At 32.1% G+C, this 17,478-nt stretch overlaps 2 protein-coding genes across 3 annotated transcripts; both read left to right on the top strand.

The window, feature by feature from the left end:
- The first annotated feature begins 2,931 nt into the window (after positions 1-2,931).
- On the top strand, positions 2,932-8,575 carry LOC133687900 (probable ribose-5-phosphate isomerase 3, chloroplastic). Its single transcript, XM_062107236.1, has 13 exons — positions 2,932-3,004; positions 3,174-3,234; positions 3,810-4,392; positions 4,570-4,716; positions 5,215-5,351; positions 5,712-5,783; positions 5,879-5,959; positions 6,039-6,068; positions 6,602-6,688; positions 6,894-6,954; positions 7,293-7,368; positions 7,746-7,819; positions 8,061-8,575. The coding sequence occupies exons 2-13, from the start codon at positions 3,232-3,234 to the stop codon at positions 8,186-8,188; spliced, it is 1,479 nt and encodes a 492-aa protein (XP_061963220.1). The 5' UTR covers positions 2,932-3,004; positions 3,174-3,231; the 3' UTR covers positions 8,189-8,575.
- Positions 8,576-11,245: 2,670 nt separating this feature from the next.
- LOC133688761 (probable ribose-5-phosphate isomerase 3, chloroplastic) lies at positions 11,246-15,940 on the top strand. 2 transcript variants are annotated; one of them, XM_062108368.1, is made up of 12 exons: positions 11,246-11,380; positions 11,760-12,376; positions 12,468-12,608; positions 12,946-13,082; positions 13,735-13,806; positions 13,937-14,017; positions 14,108-14,137; positions 14,343-14,429; positions 14,843-14,903; positions 15,090-15,165; positions 15,355-15,428; positions 15,649-15,940. In XM_062108368.1, the coding sequence occupies exons 2-12, from the start codon at positions 11,764-11,766 to the stop codon at positions 15,774-15,776; spliced, it is 1,500 nt and encodes a 499-aa protein (XP_061964352.1). In that variant the 5' UTR covers positions 11,246-11,380; positions 11,760-11,763; the 3' UTR covers positions 15,777-15,940. The 2 variants fall into 2 exon arrangements, with proteins under 2 accessions (XP_061964352.1, XP_061964354.1); XM_062108370.1 differs by lacking the exon at positions 14,343-14,429.
- Positions 15,941-17,478: the final 1,538 nt, after the last annotated feature.

The following is a 17,478-nucleotide window of genomic DNA, read 5'->3' as shown; positions in this document are numbered from 1 at the left end:
ATTATTATTACAAGGAACCATGTGTTAAATACATGGGAAACGGGAAGTTGCTCTCACTCCAGATTCAAAACCATAATTATAAAACCCAATCCTGCAATAAATTCCACCCAATGCTCGATGGATTATGGATTCAAAGTTAACTTAGATTAATTTAATATTTGTTTTTTTAAAAAAAATCCAAAACAATATTATCTTCATAAAAATAAAAATTTCACTAATTTGAAAGTTAACTTAGATTTATTTTAATATTTGTTTTTTAAAAAAAATCCAAAAAAATATTATTTTCATAAAAAAAAATTCACTAATTTGAAAGTTAACTTGGATTAATTTAATATTTGTTTTTTTTTAAAAAATCCAAAACAATATTATCTTCAGATTTTTCTACATAAGTTGAAGACACCATAATCTGAGATGAAATACTTATTTGTTTCTGTTTATATATATATAAAATACTTGTTTTTTTAATATAAAAACAAAACCTTATAAGATGATGATGACGTTTTCTATATTTTAAGAAAAAAAAAAATCAAAACTTTGGTTAACCCGTGAATTTATGAGCAACTCGCTTAATCCATAATTTAAATGTTAAGTAAATCTATTATGAGTTGCTATATGAGTATTAAAAAAATATGCTCAGTTATAATCACTGTGAGATAGATTCTTGTATGTAAAATAAAAAAACATATATTAATGAATAAAAACCAAGTTATTTTAATTTTTATAAAAATAAGGTTAGAAGGTGGTGTTTGACACAGTGAGAAATATAATTTTTAAAAATGTTTTTTTATTTAAAAATGTATTAAAATAATATATTTTTTATTTTTAAAATTTTATTTTAACATTACCACATTAAAAAAAATCTAAAACACAAAAAATAATAATTTAAAACAAAAAAAATATATTTGAAAAGCATAGTTGGATAGCTTGTTTGATGCCAAGATACAATTATAAAAAGCAAAAGTTACACAATAACAAACAGTTACATAAGTTACATGGTACTAAATAGTCTCGTTTGGTTACTATTAAAAAGCAATAAAAACAAAAAAATTAAAGATAAAAAAGACAAGAAAAAAAAACTTGTTTTTTTTTAAGAAAAACAAAACCTTCTAAAATAATGATGTTTTCTATATTTTAAGATAAAAAAAATCATAACTTTGGTTAACCCATCAATTTACAAGCAATTTGCTTAACTCATTATTTAAGTGTTAACCAAGTCTAATATGAGTTGCTATTTTAGTGTTAAAAAAATATATTTAGTTAAAATTATTGTGAGATTGATTTTTATATGTAAAAGAAAACATATATTAATGAGTAAAAACCAAGTTATTTTAGTGTTTATAAAAGCAAGATTTGAAGGTAGTGTTTGTTATTGTGGAAAATATAGCTTTTAAAAGTGATTTTTAATTTGAAAATATATTAAAATAATATATTTTTTATTCTTTTTAAATTTATTTTGATATTAGCACATTAAAAAAAGTTGAAAGATAAAAATAATAATTTAAAGCAAATAAAAATTCAAAAAAAATAAAAAAACATGGCTAAACCGCACAAATAAACGATAACGAAATACAATTATAAAAAGCGAAAGCTACACAATAACAAACAACTAAATATAAGCCACTTGGTACCAAACAGTCTTTTAGGTGGCATCTAGTTACTATCCCATGACAATAAAAACAGAGACACAAAGAAGACAATAAATAATAGAAAATGAAGATATAATTGTGTTTAATAATAAAATACAAGATAAAATATTTGTTTTTGTATCCTGTTTGGTTATGGTGAACAAGAAATAATAAAAAATATATAAAAAATCTATTTTATCCTTAATATGTATTGTTATCAAACTTACATATTTATAAAAATAATTAGATACTTTTTTATTTTAGTTTATATTGAGTGTTGAAATTAATGATATTATAATGATCATAGTTATAAAATAAGAATTGACTTGATGGGTTGATTTGGAGCCTAGACTAGTATGAGTTTAAGAAAAAAAATTAAGAAAGGGTTGACTTGACCTAACATGACTTAGTAAAAAATTTAAGTCAATCCAGGATAAAATATAAATAAAAAATTCATTAATTTTTTTTGAAAACAATGGTCAAAACAAGGTTACTTTGATTAATTTTTTTAAAAAAATTATATGTCAGCTAAGTTGACCCTCTCAACTCGTAACTTGAATTTTATCCAAGGTCAACTCCAGAGTTAGATTTTTAAATTATAATAATAACCGCTCTTTATTCATATATTGATTTAGGTTAACTTGTGTTAACTCTTTCGACCTATGATCTAGGTCTTGCCTCGGTCAACCTCTAAGTTAGGTTTTAAAACCATAATAATTATAATAACTTTTATTTTTGCATTGACCTAGATCAACCCTCCTAATATGTGACACGGGCCTTTTCATGAATTGACCACCGAATCGAGTTTTAAAATTATGATAATAATTAATTTTATTTTATATTAACCCTTTTGACATGTGACTCGGGCCTTACATCTTGTCAATCCCTGAGTCGGGTTTTAAAATTATAATAATAATCATATTTGTCATTACATTGATCAACCCTACTCATGACTCAGGTCTTGTTTCAGGTCGACCCCTAAATTGATTTTTAAAACTATAATAATAATTATTTTTATTTTTATGTCGATTCAGGTCAAACTAGGTTAACCTAACATGTGATCGGGGTATTGTCCTAGATTGATCATTGATTTGAGTTTTAAAACTATGATGATATATATTTTTATCGTTATATGTTTTAGTTGGATAATTTAAAATTAAATTTTTTTATAAAAATATTTTAAAAATAAAAAATAAAAAATATTATATATTAAAACATATACTTTCTCTACTTTCTATTTTAACAATTTATAAATTATCTTAGATTTAAATTTATTTTTTTATGTTTGTTTTTATCTATTCGAACAAACTCTTTTTTTTCTTCTATTATCTCCAATTTTTTCTACATGATTGTAATCAAAAGCTACCTTATAACCATGGGTATGTCTGTTCGCCCTCTCCCTCTCTTGCATGTTTGCTTTTTCTTTGACTTTTTTCTTCTTTTATGCTACTTATCTGCTACTCTATACATGTAATGACAAGAGAGCGTGGCAAATTGAAAATCACACCGACTTTGTGATCAGAGAGTAATTCAAAATCCCCATTTCAGGATTCAGCCGATTGAATTGGAAGCATTTCTTTGGCTAAACTTGGTTAAAGCTCAAAATATGGTGGGTTTTTCGTTTTCTTTTTCTTTCTTTTTTCCAAAAAGAAAGATCTTTTATTAGATTTGCATGGAATTGACAAGAAATGGGCTTCAAATCAAATGTTAAGCTTCGAGTTTACTGTAGTTATTTCTCTTGATTTGACTGTGCTCAATCATGGTTGTGAGCTATTGGAGCAGGGCTTAAGCAGAAACGTTCGTTATTGCAGATTGTGTTCAACTAAAGATTGCTGCTTTAATGTTACCATAGAGTTTAATTGAAATAAGATGTAGCTAGTTGAGAGTTTGTTGATGTTTCCAGGCATGATTCTGAAAAGTTGAAGAATTTGGACTGTCCAGATTAAAAATGCAGCCCAGTATCTGATCATCTGGAATGAATTGTATTCTGGGCTGGATTTTGAATCTCTTTTAGATTTTCATATGCATTCGGGTGACATTAAGCTAAAAATTCTCAATATTTAGAGTGCCAGTTTTAACATTCTTGATGTGTTTGCTCCATTCTTTGTTAAATTTTGTTTTGCCAAGTTCAGTTGGCTTTGCATTTCATGCTAATTTTAGTTTTCCTTTCCTTTATTTGATCAGGAGATGGAAAGTAATTCTATGGTAGATGTACCGTTAAAGAAAGACATAAAAGTGTCTTCTAGTGATAATGAGAAAGTAGACGAATATGGTGTCAGTGGAGTTTTATTAAATGGGGATGGGGAAGTAGAAACACCAAAGATTGGGATGGTTTTTGCCTCTCAAGAAGAAGTTCGTGATTATTATAATAGGTATGCCCAGCGTGTAGGCTTTGGAATAATGCGACGAAGTTCAAGGTGTGATGATGATGGACGATTGACATATATTGTACTTTCATGCTCGCAATGTGGTAAGGACCGAGGAATTCCAAAGAGTAGGTTCCAATGGAAGCAGACTTCTAAAACGAATTGCAAAGCGAAGATTAATCTTGTACTGAATCCTCAAGGACAGTTCCATATATGTAATGTTGTTCTTGATCATAATCATGAACTGACTCCAGGACAGTTACACCCAAACATCTGTAAAAAGAGTAAACCCTTTCGAACGAGAAAGGGACGTGAGGGAAAAGAACAGGCTGGAATGATGTTGCACCCAGATTTTCGGTCAATTTTTGGTGAACCTCTGGGCAGTGAGACTGCATCACCAGGTGAAATTTCTTTCATTGCAAGTACTCATGTCTTAATGTATGATATAGCTGTATAACAGTCAAAGTACTTAGTTCTTTGAATTTTAGATTTTTTGTAGAACACTTCTACAGAAGCATCCGTTTTCTTTTATGCATTTATATGGCAATCTGATGACAGAGTAACCTTTCTTCTCATAGATTCTGTAATGCAACGACCCAGCTTTTCAAATCATTTGCTGAATGGTGACAAGCATCTTCTTTGTTCTTACACTGGCCTCCCCACAGGGGAAACCATATCCAATCGTCTCAAGAGGAGAAGCCCAGCCCTTGAAGGTTCCCAAAACTGTATGTTTGAAGACCCACTTTCCATACTTTTGTTTCTCAAGTCTTGTTTCCTTGTAAAATTTTATGGAGATGGTTTGGAACTCGATTTATATGAGAACTGTTGTGGCTATAATTCATAAGTTTCAAAACTGAAATTTGCTTCCCAAATGCTCTCAAGTACCTCAATGTTTCATAATTTTGATGTTAACATGTATGAATTGTTTTGCTATATTGATAGAAGGGTTTTTGTTTGCTTGTGAACATACTCTTTGACATTCATCACCAAATTCTTTGCTAACATAACCTGCTGTCTTATTTGGACTTCCACTTGCAATGCCAGGTAGTTCCTAGTTCTACTATTTCACTACATTCAACTATTCTTGATAAAATCTTATTTTTTTATTGGAATGGTTCATTCATACTTGGAATATCAAGTTTGTCTTCTAAGTTTTTTCCTTTGCCTTCAGTGAGTACTTACTGTATTGTCATTTATATAATCTATATGTTATAATTCTGCAGCCCAAGACTCCTTAAGGCATGCCCTTGCCAAAAGGGCTGTGGCACTTGTTAAATCTGGAATGGTGATTGGACTAGGCACTGGAAGAACCTTAACCCTTGTCATTGAGGAGATTGGAAAACTAATTCAAGAAGGAAAGGTGTACATATCCTCTCTAAAACTTCTTATCTGGAGAAGAAAGTGATTGAATTGCCTTTTGAAGTAATACCAGTGCCATCATATACATCTTGTATGCCTAAATTTATCTTACTAGAGACCCTGTCGGCCCATTTTAGTCGCTGCCTTTGCAAGACCTGCATGCTAGTTGAAATGGTGCTAGTGGTATAGTTGCTCCTGGAAAATTTTTCTTGCATCTCAGTAGTCTGATTATGATTGTATGGGGATGGCACCAATTATTGAATATACCTTTAATAACTAGTAGTTCATCTATATTGTGTTGGTTTCAAATTATTGATTCTGATGTATGAGTTTAACTTTGCCTTCTCTAATTTTCTTCCAGTTGAAAGACATTGTTGCAGTGGGTACAAACTACCAGTCACGCATTACAGCTCGACAATATGGCATGACAACTGTAAGGTTCAGATTCTTTTTAATAGCGTGCTTCTTCTAAATCAGACATCCAAATGATTTAGTTTTCTATGTGTCATCTATCATGCACAATTTCAGGTTGATCTGAATGATGTGAATGACATTGACATTGCATTTGATGTGGTGGATGAAGTCGATATCAACAAAAACCTATTGAAGGTTGAGATTTGAAATCATAATGCCTCTTTTGTGTGTTTTGATTCTAGATGGTGTATTTACCGTTGTCTTCTCTTGCCAGTGCAGGGGAGCTAATCATACTGTGCAGAAGGTGAGGTAATGATAAGGCAATTGTTTGGTCAGTAGCAGATTATTACTATCACCTCTTGTTCATACTAATTTATTCGAAAATCAAATTTTTAGTTTTAAACAAAACTATGAGAGTTTGATTTTATAAAAACTTAAAAGGTTTATCTTGTCTTCTCAGTCAATAACGAATGTGCCATCTCATGTGCCTATCCTAATCCCTAACCTGGTCTTTTCTGTATGGCTGTATCTAGTCAGCATATACAACTTAAAGGAATGATGATGATCTTTGATGGCTTTAAACAGAGTTTATAGTTTCAAAATAATGTGTTTTATGCTAAATTGTTGTACTTAACATGCTCTAGAAATAGCACTCAAAATTTCAACTTCCAAGTTGATGAGGATTCTAGAATCTAGTCTACCTCCTCTTCAAACTGGAGAGGAATATTGGGTAGGGGAAGGAAGGACTGCCTCACATTTTGTAATCCAGCCTTCTGACACAAAAAATGTTCTCCAAAATACCATGGTGATTTGTTCTCTTTTTCTTCCTGAAATCAGGTGATTGATTCAATGGCAAAAGTGTGTATTCTATTGGTTGAACATACAAAGGTTGTTCACCGGCTTGGTAACAATATTCCAGTAGCGGTTAGTTTATACTTCCTTCATGGTTAATCAATTCTTTGTTTTTTATTTTTTATTTTTTCTGTTCGCAATATTTATGTGATTTCTTCATGGCTGATGCTTATAGCTTTACCTACTTAATATTATTGAGGCATAAGTATTATATGATGATTGATCAAGGAAAATTATCACGTTATCATGTTTAGAATACTGATAAGATGCACTTTAGGTGGAAGTTCTCCCTATTGCCGTGTCACCTGTTTTAAGGCGCCTGATTGCTCTTGGAGGAGGTTAGTTTTGACAACATTGTTCCAGTTTTCTCAACTGATCCATCTTTAAAGTGTTTATTTTTATAATACATCTTGGGCAAGTCACTTGGTCCTAATACAGTAAGGAGAACTGTAAACTTTTAACAATGTGATTTTCTATTATAACATAAATGGTTCATGGTATAGAGTCATTTCAGTGCCTTCATATAAGAGGAAATGGCCCCTTATAAGAGCGTGGCTTGTTAACCATATAAATTATCCCTTAGCAGTTTTTAATTAATTAATTTTTTAATTTTTTGATAAGTTCCATGGTAAGTTGTGCTCTATGCTAATAACTGCATTTGCTGTTAATCTCTCAGTTCCTGAAATTCGTTCTGCTTCGAGAAAGGATGGCTCGGTAATCACAGATCTTGGGAATATGGTCATAGATGTTAGGTATGTTGATGTGAACAACACCCCCCCCCCCCCCCCCCCCCCCCCCCCCCCCCCTCATTTGATGGATAAGAATTGTCCTTTAAATGAACCATTTGTACGGTGCTAATCCTTTTTTTTGTTTGTGCTTAAGACCCAATCCAACCTACACCTTTGCCTTCCAAGTAGCCTCCTAGGGGCAATGGATATGCTGCTCTCTTTTGCTAACACTCTAGTCTCAGCAGTATATTTATTTAACCCTACAAATCCATTCCAAAACAAGTATTTATTGGGCATCTAATGGTCTCGCTGTCTTGGCGCTAGAGTGTTTCCAAAATGCCAACGTTAAAATTTCTTAATGATTATAGTGGTTTGACTCAAGTTTCCCTAATCTTTGGCAGCTTCCCAAGTGGAATACAGAATCCTGCTGACCTTGAGAAGAACATTAACATGATACCTGGTGTAGTTGATAATGGTAAGAAAGACATGGAGCATGTAGTATCTTGGTACATTTGTTAAAAATAAACATATATCTTATACATTATGCGGTTTCGATTCAGAAGCCAAAATAATTTCTTCAAAAAAAAAGAAAGAAAAGAAAAGAAAAGAAAGTAAAAAAGAAAAGATAAAGGAAAAGTTCTTCACCCTAAAACTCAATGCACCTCTACAACTTTCCCGTGATTCTTAAACTTACCATATATTGTGTTTTCCTGCAGGCATTTTTTCTGCGGTTGCAACAATAGTGCTAGTTGTTGTCAGAGACAGAGGTAATATCAAAGTAATGAATTTAGAAGAATTCCTGGAAGGTGTACCCGGTCACAGAGACGCAAGTTCTTCCCTTTAACAATTTCTTTTCTTTTTTCTTGGTTTTCGTTGCTTGTTTTTTGGGCGTAGTTAATCTGGTGGGTATGCAAGCATACTCATCCGGGTACATAACCGCAGGACAAATCACAGATAGAGAGGGGGGGTCCTTGTGCTAAAATCTAGTGGCTATGATGGCATACTGTCATATTTTTTTCAACTGGTTAGCTTCGTAAGCTGCAAAGCCACTTATGTTCATTTCTTTATGGCTGGGTTAATCAGAAATCAGAAAGTTCAGGATTGGAATTGTAAGATGTATAAAATTGGCTCGAGGATACTTTGATCCGAGAACCAGAGTTGCATGAACAAGTTAGAAACTGATGGCAGCCATCCCTGGCACTCAATCTCTAAAACATCTTGTATTTCTATACCCTATTTCTTTCTCTTCAATGCTCTCCTTTGAGTCATGCTTAAGTGTTCTTAGGTTAACTGGCCAACCATAACCTTTTTTTCTCTATCTTGCTCTTAACATCCTTCAATTTAAAATACAACGTTTTTTAAACTGAAATGTTGGGAAAACGTGAACTCGTTTTAATGGATTGATCGGAACGAATGGGCTTGATATTACCTGCAAATTTGTGTTTTTAAAGACCTTTTGATGCTTAAATTAGTTTAATAGAAGAGGAGGATAAACAGAAAAGAAATGCATGCAGGGAAAGTATGGTAGAGAAAAGGTTTTTGTGTGGGTGATAGAGGTATCTGTTATAGTTGTTCGTCAGATCACATGCTTACCTGAGGAAGACGAAGAGTGGCTCGCCATGAGAAAGGTGTAGCTCACCCAAGAAAAAAAATTCTAACTGGCTTGAAGAGAACAGCCTTTGATTAACCAGTAGGATTTTTTTTTTGTTTGTAAAGCATGTCAGATAACTATATGTTCACTGTTTGAGCTGTCCAAACCGCTATAAAAGTTTTTTTCTTTAATTGTTATTTAGGTTTCCACTACACAAATCACGGATACTTTAAACCCATCGTTTTGGTGGACACTAGCCTGACTCTTCATGCGACGCCGTAGGACGATCTCATCGCTGAAAAAATATATAGGTGTTATTAATGTTTTTTTTATTAAAAAAATAATAATTATAAATTAAAAAAAATTATATTTGTATTTAATAAAATAAATTAAAAATTATATATGTTAATAAATAATAATAAATTTACTTATTATAATTAAAGATTGAATTAAAAAGCTGAGATAAAGACGTTGATTATTTTAAAAAAATATTGAATATATGTTAATAAATAATAATAAATTTACTTATTATAATTAAAGATTGAATTAAAAAGCTGAGATAAAGATGTTGATTATTTTAAAAAAATATTGAATATATATTTCAGTTTAAAATTTAGTTTTGAAAATTTTAATTAATTTGAATTAATAAAATTTTATTTTATTTTTTTAAATTAAATATTAACCCAAAATCAAAACTTATTCGAGCTCTATATTCAGCTTAACCTAAAAAGGTTAGATTGGGAATAACAAGTCACTTGGTAAATAAAATTTTTAAAAAGAAAAAAAATATTATAGGTTATTGATGCAATTTAAAGTGGATTATGTCTTTGTTTTATATTGTTTTTTCATCATGTTTTTTAATATTTCTTCTATATTGTATTGTTTTATACATTCATAATTTTAAATATTATTTCATGGTTTTTTTTATAAAATATAATAATAATATCTAAATATTTTATTATTTTTTTAAAAAAGTTATATTAACCCGCAGCATAATACGGGTACTCTACTGATGACAACTATTGAAAAGGTTTAACTTAAAGGATCGTTTGAGAATGCGGTCCAACCCGCAATTCCAAAAATTTTTAATTTTTTTAAATTAATATTTTTTTAATGTTTTTAGATTGTTTTGATGCACTAATATGAAAAATAATTTTTTAAAAAACAAAAAATATATTTTAATATATTTCTGAATGAAAAATATTTTAAAAACCAACTATAATCACGCTCCCAAACATTCAATAAAAATAAAATAAGCAAGAGACTTTCACTAAAAAGACAACCCAAAACAAATAGGTGAAAAAAACAAAATACTTAGAAGACAAGATAATTACGAGGGAGGACCTTCATATGAACAGTGAAGGTCACTCCAATTCTAATAATATTTTTGTTAAGGTTAATAAACATTTAATAGAGCCAAATCTTACAGGTTGTCCCACTTGGTCATAATTATAATTTGACCCCTACAGATTTGCAAATGTTTTACTTCTACCTCTGTATAGGTTAAAACTTTCCAATGTCCCCCTTATCTATTGCAAAAAGTTTCTATATTACCCTTAATCATTAAATGGTTAAATGAATTTAATGGCGAGCCTACTTTATATTTTTTTAGATTTTTTTTATAATAAAAGAATACTTGAATCAACTTATCAACCATTTCTAGATAAATGACACTAATCATTATATCAGCCCATTTTTAATGTTTAGGAAATATTCATAAAGATTTTTTTTCTGTCATATTTGGAAACTTATCAATTTTTGTTGGTGCTTTTTTAGGAAATTTACAGGAGAGCATTCTTGGTGGTAAATAGGAAATTTCTCTTATTTTTACCTATGTTTTTTTTTCTATTTGTGTGCATATATGGAAAATTTTCAAGATTTTGTTTTAAAGTTTTTTTGTGCATATTTGGAAACTTGTCAAGATTTTGTTTGTACATTTTTGGAAATCTATCAAGACCTTTGTTGTGTATTATTGGAAATTTAATCAATATTTTTTGTTGTAATTTAGAAGTTTATCACTAGTTTACAGTACATTTTTGGAAATCTATCAAATTCCATACACGAAAATAGATATTATCTCTACAATTCCAACAAATAAATTTTATGGCTTTGCCACAATTTAGTCAAATATATCTAGTGAGAAAAAAAATTAGAGTTGGAAAATATTTTAAAAGGAAAATACAGATTATGAAATTTATTTCCTTTTATATTATTTTTTTTTGAAAAAATGGGAGTGTGAAATTGATCCTGCTGTTCATAAACTGATATATAAAAAAATCGATATAGACATGGCTGTCAGCCTGTCACAAAAAAAAAAAAAGTATTCACAATTCATAAAACTAGCTCTTTGACAAAAGTCGGCATAAGAAGTCTACATTCATTGTCTGCCTCTGTTTTCGTGAAGAATCCATTTCTCTGCCGACGGCCACACTTCAAAGCTCAAAGGTTCCTCTCTTTCCCTCTCTCTCACACAAACAGATACCCTTTTGAATACATGATAAAAATTGAGCTCAAATGAACTAAATTAGAGTCTAATTCAATGAAAGGATTCAGTCATTAATGCATTAGCAATGTAAAGTTTCGATTTTTTTTAATCTGGGTTTCATTTTATTTGCCTATAAGCGTAAAAAATCTACAAATTTTGGTGTTACTAGTCATTTTGTATTTCTAATGATATTTCTTTTAAACTGATCATTAGCGGAGTAAATAAGTTTTGAGATTGGCCCACTTGATTAAATGCATTCAAAAGTTGATGAATTTGGTGTTTTATGTGACTTGATGGATTGAAGATGTGAATTTAACGTTAGTTTTTGCTGTATGATAGGTAAATGGAAGATGATAGTAAAATGAACGTGATAGTAGATACTAAAGTGAATGTGACAGTAGAGAAAGACATAGAAGGGAGGAATGATAAAATGGTAGTTGATAGTGATGAAGTGATAGTTATTAATATTGACGAGAAAGAGAGTGAAGGAGTTGGGAATGATGATGAAATAAAACCCCCTAGCATTGGAATGGTGTTCAACACCCCAGATGAAGTTCGATCCTATTACGACGAGTATGCTTGTCATTTGGGGTTTAATACGATAAAGAAAAGCACAAAGTCCGGAGATGATGGGAATGTGAAGTATTTTACGCTTGCGTGTTCGCGGTCTGGTAAGGAGTTGCCCTCTGCTAGTCAGACTAACAGGTTTAATTTTCGGAAGAGGTTGCCACCTAGAACGAATTGTAAAGCCAAGTTGAATGTAACCATAGGTCCTGATGGACGAGTGTATGTCTGTCGTGTTATTCTCGAGCATAATCATGAACTGGTTCCGGGTTTACATGGTATGAAAAAGAAGAAATCAAGGGCCCCTCGAGCGAAAAAGGTGGGAACAGGACAAAGCCAAGTGCCATATTCAGTTGTTCATGAAGCTGGGAGTTCTGCAAACCTCAAATCTGGTGAGCATTTTTTTCTTCCTGTAGAGAGAAATGAGAATTTAACATAAAAAATATTGGAAATATGTCATTTAATTGATTCTCTTTTAAACAGATTATGCCATACCAAGAATTGTCACCGATCCCAATCAAATAATATCTGGAAGCAGCCATCTTCTCACTAAACGTTCTGTTAATAGGAATGTGTCAAGTGGTTCCAAGAGAAGAAATTCAGTATTTGCAAGCCCTGTGCTTAGTAAGTTTAAAAATCCTTTCTTTCTTGTTGTTTTTTAGATAGCTGTTATGCTTAATCAAGAAGCTGATTAGGCGATGCACTAGAAGTTATATCTGCTGTCAAGTAATTTCAGAATTTTGTTTCCGGGGTGCCTATAACTAGCATATTTTCCAAGTATGGCTTGAGTTGGATTAGTGACATGATGGTATGAAACTGCTAGTATTTGGGGCTTTTTGGTGCCTTTGAAACCGCAGCCTTCTTTCATGAATAAAATAGTGTGTTTTTCTTTGGCTTCTTTCCTTCATGTTATGTTAAATATCTTGATTTGTTGAGTACTTACATGTGTGAACCCTTGAAGATCAGGAATCAACAGAGCGCATCCTTGCAAGGAAAGCCGTGGAACTTGTGAAGTCTGGAATGGTAATTGGTCTGGGCTCAGGAACCACAATATCTATGGTTATGGAGGAACTTGGTAGACTAATTAGAGAAGGAAAGGTTTGTATCCCATAATAACCCAACGGGACTCTTATTTTTTTTTTTGTTTCTTACCTTTTATTTTTCTGTGGCTAACATGCTGGAGATCAAATCGATGCTGGTTTTTTTACTTCTTAGAATTCTTAGACAAAGTCATTGCAAAAGGCTTTTGGTGCAAATCCTTGGAAGTTTCCTATGAAAAAGATAGCCTAAAGCCTCAGAGGATTAAATTTAATAAGAATAATACTTTGAGGTTTAGTTTATATCTAATAGCATTTAAAATGCACACAATATTTTACTTCTAAAGTTCAACTGGGCTTGGACTTGACCTGGGACGAGTTTACTCCTTTCCATTTTCACCAATTATTTTCGAAAGAATGTATTCTTCACAAAATATTCAGATCCATAAAATGCGAAAAACCTACTTAGTTAAATCTAAATTAGTGCTGGAAAATGACAGACAATGAAGCTATCAATTAAAGGGCTTCCTGATTGGTTGATTCTTGGGCCACTCAAATTCATCCAATGCTCTCGTTTTCCCTAGTGTAATGCTGCTCAGCCACTGACTTGAATGCCTTCATGTGCTAGGTTGAAGCTGACCTAAAGTAGATTCCCATATGTATTGGTTGAGTTGATTTAACTTGAGAATATTTTTTTGGTTTCCTCTCTCCAGTTGAAAGATATCATAGCAGTTGGGGGCAATTATCAATCACGAGTTTTGGCTACACAGTTTGGAGTCACAATTGTAAGTCTATATTGAGAAAAAATGGTGTTCGCAACAATTTCTTTTTATTAAAAAGCAAAAAAGGTCTCAAAAGTTGTTGATCTCCCCTATGTTTCATTTACATGGCCTGCTTCATGAAATTGGTTCACAGGTTGATTTGAGTGGTGTTAGTAAAATTGACATTGCATTTGATGGGGTTGATGAAGTGGACTTCAATAAAAATCTATTAAAGGTCAGAATGCTTCATCCTTTCATCTGTCTTTTCAGATCTGCATTAAATTATCGTGGAAGTTCCTTCACTAGTTATCCTTTTGCTTTGCAGTGTGGAGGACCTGCACATACCATGCAAAAGGTATGCAGAAACATTTCTATGATGATGCCATATTTTCTTTATTCCTGTGTAATTAGACAACTGTGGTATTGGTTTGGTGTGAAAACAGTCAGAGGAAATCCTTAAAATTTATGCCTTATCAAAGTTCTTGAATACTGCAACAGTCAAGTAGTTTTACTCATCTCCCATATTTTGATTGCCATGATTTTTTTTTATTTTTGAACAGGTAATTGATTCTGTGGCAAGTGAATGCATCATACTAGTTGATCAACCGAAGGTTGTTCACCGGCTTGGCAGCGCATTCCCTGTTCCTGTCAGTTGATATTCCTTGTGGTTATTTATTATCAGTACACATTTGAGCTCCTAGTAGTTGATGCTCACTGCTGTTTTCATAGACATCTGAATACCAATTGTCATATGTTTTTGCTATAGCCAGATCAAATGAATATTAAGCATAACTATTAAGAATCAAGAACCCTTCTTTTACAATCACTGCTTACAGTACTCCTAATCTATTGTCCACAATGGATTGCTTGTTAGTTGAAAACAGATAAAAATCATAGGAAAATATTTTGGATTGAAAATATACTATAATAAGAACTTCAGTGCTGATCAGAGGTGACCCATAGAAATTTTTATTGTTACAAAAATGCCCCCTTTTTTCCTTCGCGGCTGCATGTTTGTGATCTTTATGGATATGCTATATACTAACAAGATATGTTTTAGGTCGAAGTTCTTCCTCCTGCCCTCACACCTGTGCTGAAGCGTCTTGCTACTCTTGGAGGAGGTTGGTTTTGACTAATACTGAGTTAAAAGAACACCCAATTTCACACACCAAAAGTTTTTGGACAGGCTAGTTTTTTAGTTGAAACACTAAAAGTATACTGTTGGTGTTTTTTGTTTTTCAAGTTTTTTTAGACTCAAGAACCCTTTTCCAAGTTTTTTGTTTAACTGTCTCCTGTTGATGTTTCAGTTCCTGAAATTCGATTTACCTCGAATGAGAATGGTCCATTGTTCACTGATCTTGGGAATATGGTTGTAGATGTGAGGTATGTTAACTTTGTCTTTCCTTTTTGGCCTGAGTCATGATGCAAAAACTTGATAGTCAATTTCTAGAACCCAAGTACCATTAACATTTGTAAAGTGGATCTGAATCGACATCAAAATTGACAGACACGAGCGTTTTACTCATGCTCATGATATTCATGGACCCTAATGTTATCTAATCCTTTTACCAGCTTTCCAAATGGGATACAGAACCCTGCTGAACTTGAGAAGAACATTAAATTGTTACCTGGCGTGGTTGAAAACGGTAAGAACTTGCACTTTGTTTCCTGCATTTCTTTCGAGCATATTTATTTGTTGCATGTATGCCCGACTGAACATGCATGAACTTATGCTGGTAACCTTGACTGACATAATGAAAATACATACTGTACATTCCATTGTAACTAGAATTTGCTGTCCGACACGATACAGAACCTACCCTTCTCCTAGCATGATACTATAAATTCTTACGAGTGAACTTGCAGGTATCGTTACTGGAGTCGCTACAACTGTGCTGGTTGCTGTTAAAGAGAGAGGTGCTGTCAATGTGATGAATTTGGAAGACTATGTGAGAACTGTGCTGGACCGGAGGGATGGAACTTTGACAAGTTAAAATAAGAATTCCCCATATAAAATTTTGCTCTGTACATTAGCAAGGCACAAGTAGAAAGAGAGGGTAATTTATACAACGTGTAGACTGTAATTATCAATTGTTATCCATAAAGATCTGTAAAACCTCATCTTTGTCAATTTAAAGGGTCTCTCAATTTGTTCTTACCAGACAGAATCTTTAAGAGTTTCAATACTCTTTTTTAATCTTGTACTTTGAAGCATATCACATATGTTTGCCAATTTTAAGATTGATGGTCTGATTAACTAAAAGTATTATGTTAAAATTTAAAAATTAATCAAACAATAATGTTGAACACTAGGAGACATAAAGAAAAAGCTCAAGAAGGTTATGGGATCATAAATCAGAATCTTAACGTGGGATCTAATGACGTGTCCATTATTAGAAAGATCCATGGTATTCTCGGATTATTATTTTTTCTAGCTTATTACATAATTATTAAATCAGATTTATTTCTTAAAAATATTATAATTTTTTTTTTTATAAAAAAACTGATTAGATTAATTTAAAGTTGATTTTTTTTAACCCTCATCCAAACGAGTTGATTAGGTCTCGAATTGATCTATTGAATCAAGTTTAATCAAGATATCTTAGGCTATAATTATTTATTTTCCACTTTTTTTTTCCCTCCTTTCAACAAGAAGTAAGATTTCGATCTATAATCATAAGACTTTAGATTCACCATTTTTCAATGTCCTTTTGCAGTCACTATAATAAGGCTACAGTCTCAATCCTCTTCTAATACTTAGAATGCCAGAATCATAAATTTAGAGATTTATGTTCTCAGTCAGAAGAACATATTGTTAACTCTCAGCTTCTGATAATAGACAACTCTTAGTAATTAAAGGAATGAAGCATATTTATTTAGTCACTAATGGCTGTATATATAAGCCTTTACAGAAAAACAGAATAAACAAACTTTACGTTATTACTTCCTAAAAACGTGGTGAGAAATCTAGACCAATTCAAATGTTGTTCTGCACTAACAGATTACCCCAACATCAGGGAATTATTAACTGAAAAACATTAAAACTTAATGCATGCTTCAACATATCCTCCCTTAAATTGAATTGCAGAATTGCAATTAGTTTACTAACTTCAAACACATACCAAGTCTGTCACGCAGCTTTAAGAACACTTCCAATTTGAGAGGCTTTGTCATTATATCAGAAAGTTGTTCTTGTGTGCTGCAGTGCACCAGTTCCACAGTTCCCTCTTTTGTCAAGTCACGTAAGAAATGAAACTTTACATCTATATGTTTGCTCCTTCCATGCATGACTGGATTTTTCGACAGTTTTATGGCTGAACTGTTATCACAAAAAATGGTTGTGCATTTACTTTGAAAGTGTCCCAGCTTTTCAAGAACTCGTCTCAACCAAACTCCCTGGCATGCACAATATGCCGCTGCAATGAATTCAGCCTCTGTAGTGGACAGGGTTACAACTGGTTGCTTCTTTGAAGACCAAGAAACTGGTCCAGTTCCAAGCATGAAGATGTAGCCAGAAGTGCTTTTCCTATCATCAATGTCTCCTGCATAATCACTGTCAGCAAACCCAACCAATTCTTCTCCTCCTTCTCTTTTGTAAGCAATCCCCAGCTCAGTCGTTCCCTTCAAATATCTTAGAATCCTCTTCGCAGCTTGCAAATGTATTTCAGTAGGCCTCTCCATATATCTACTAATTAA

The sequence above is a fragment of the Populus nigra genome, chromosome 3 (assembly GCF_951802175.1).
Source record: "Populus nigra chromosome 3, ddPopNigr1.1, whole genome shotgun sequence".
NCBI lineage: Eukaryota > Viridiplantae > Streptophyta > Magnoliopsida > Malpighiales > Salicaceae > Populus > Populus nigra.
Note: the sequence above shows the minus strand (reverse complement) of the source record. Positions and strands in the feature narration are given on the sequence as shown.

Coding starts and splice junctions, on each gene's coding strand:
- LOC133687900 (XM_062107236.1), top strand. Junction 5,960..6,038: donor TCAACAAAAACCTATTGAAG/GTTGAGATTTGA, acceptor TTCTCTTGCCAG/TGCAGGGGAGCTAATCATAC. Junction 7,369..7,745: donor AATATGGTCATAGATGTTAG/GTATGTTGATGT, acceptor AATCTTTGGCAG/CTTCCCAAGTGGAATACAGA.
- LOC133688761 (XM_062108368.1), top strand. CDS start 11,764: ATGGAAGATGATAGTAAAATGAACGTGATAGTAGATACTAAAGTGAAT. Junction 14,904..15,089: donor TCTTGCTACTCTTGGAGGAG/GTTGGTTTTGAC, acceptor TTGATGTTTCAG/TTCCTGAAATTCGATTTACC. Junction 15,166..15,354: donor AATATGGTTGTAGATGTGAG/GTATGTTAACTT, acceptor TCCTTTTACCAG/CTTTCCAAATGGGATACAGA.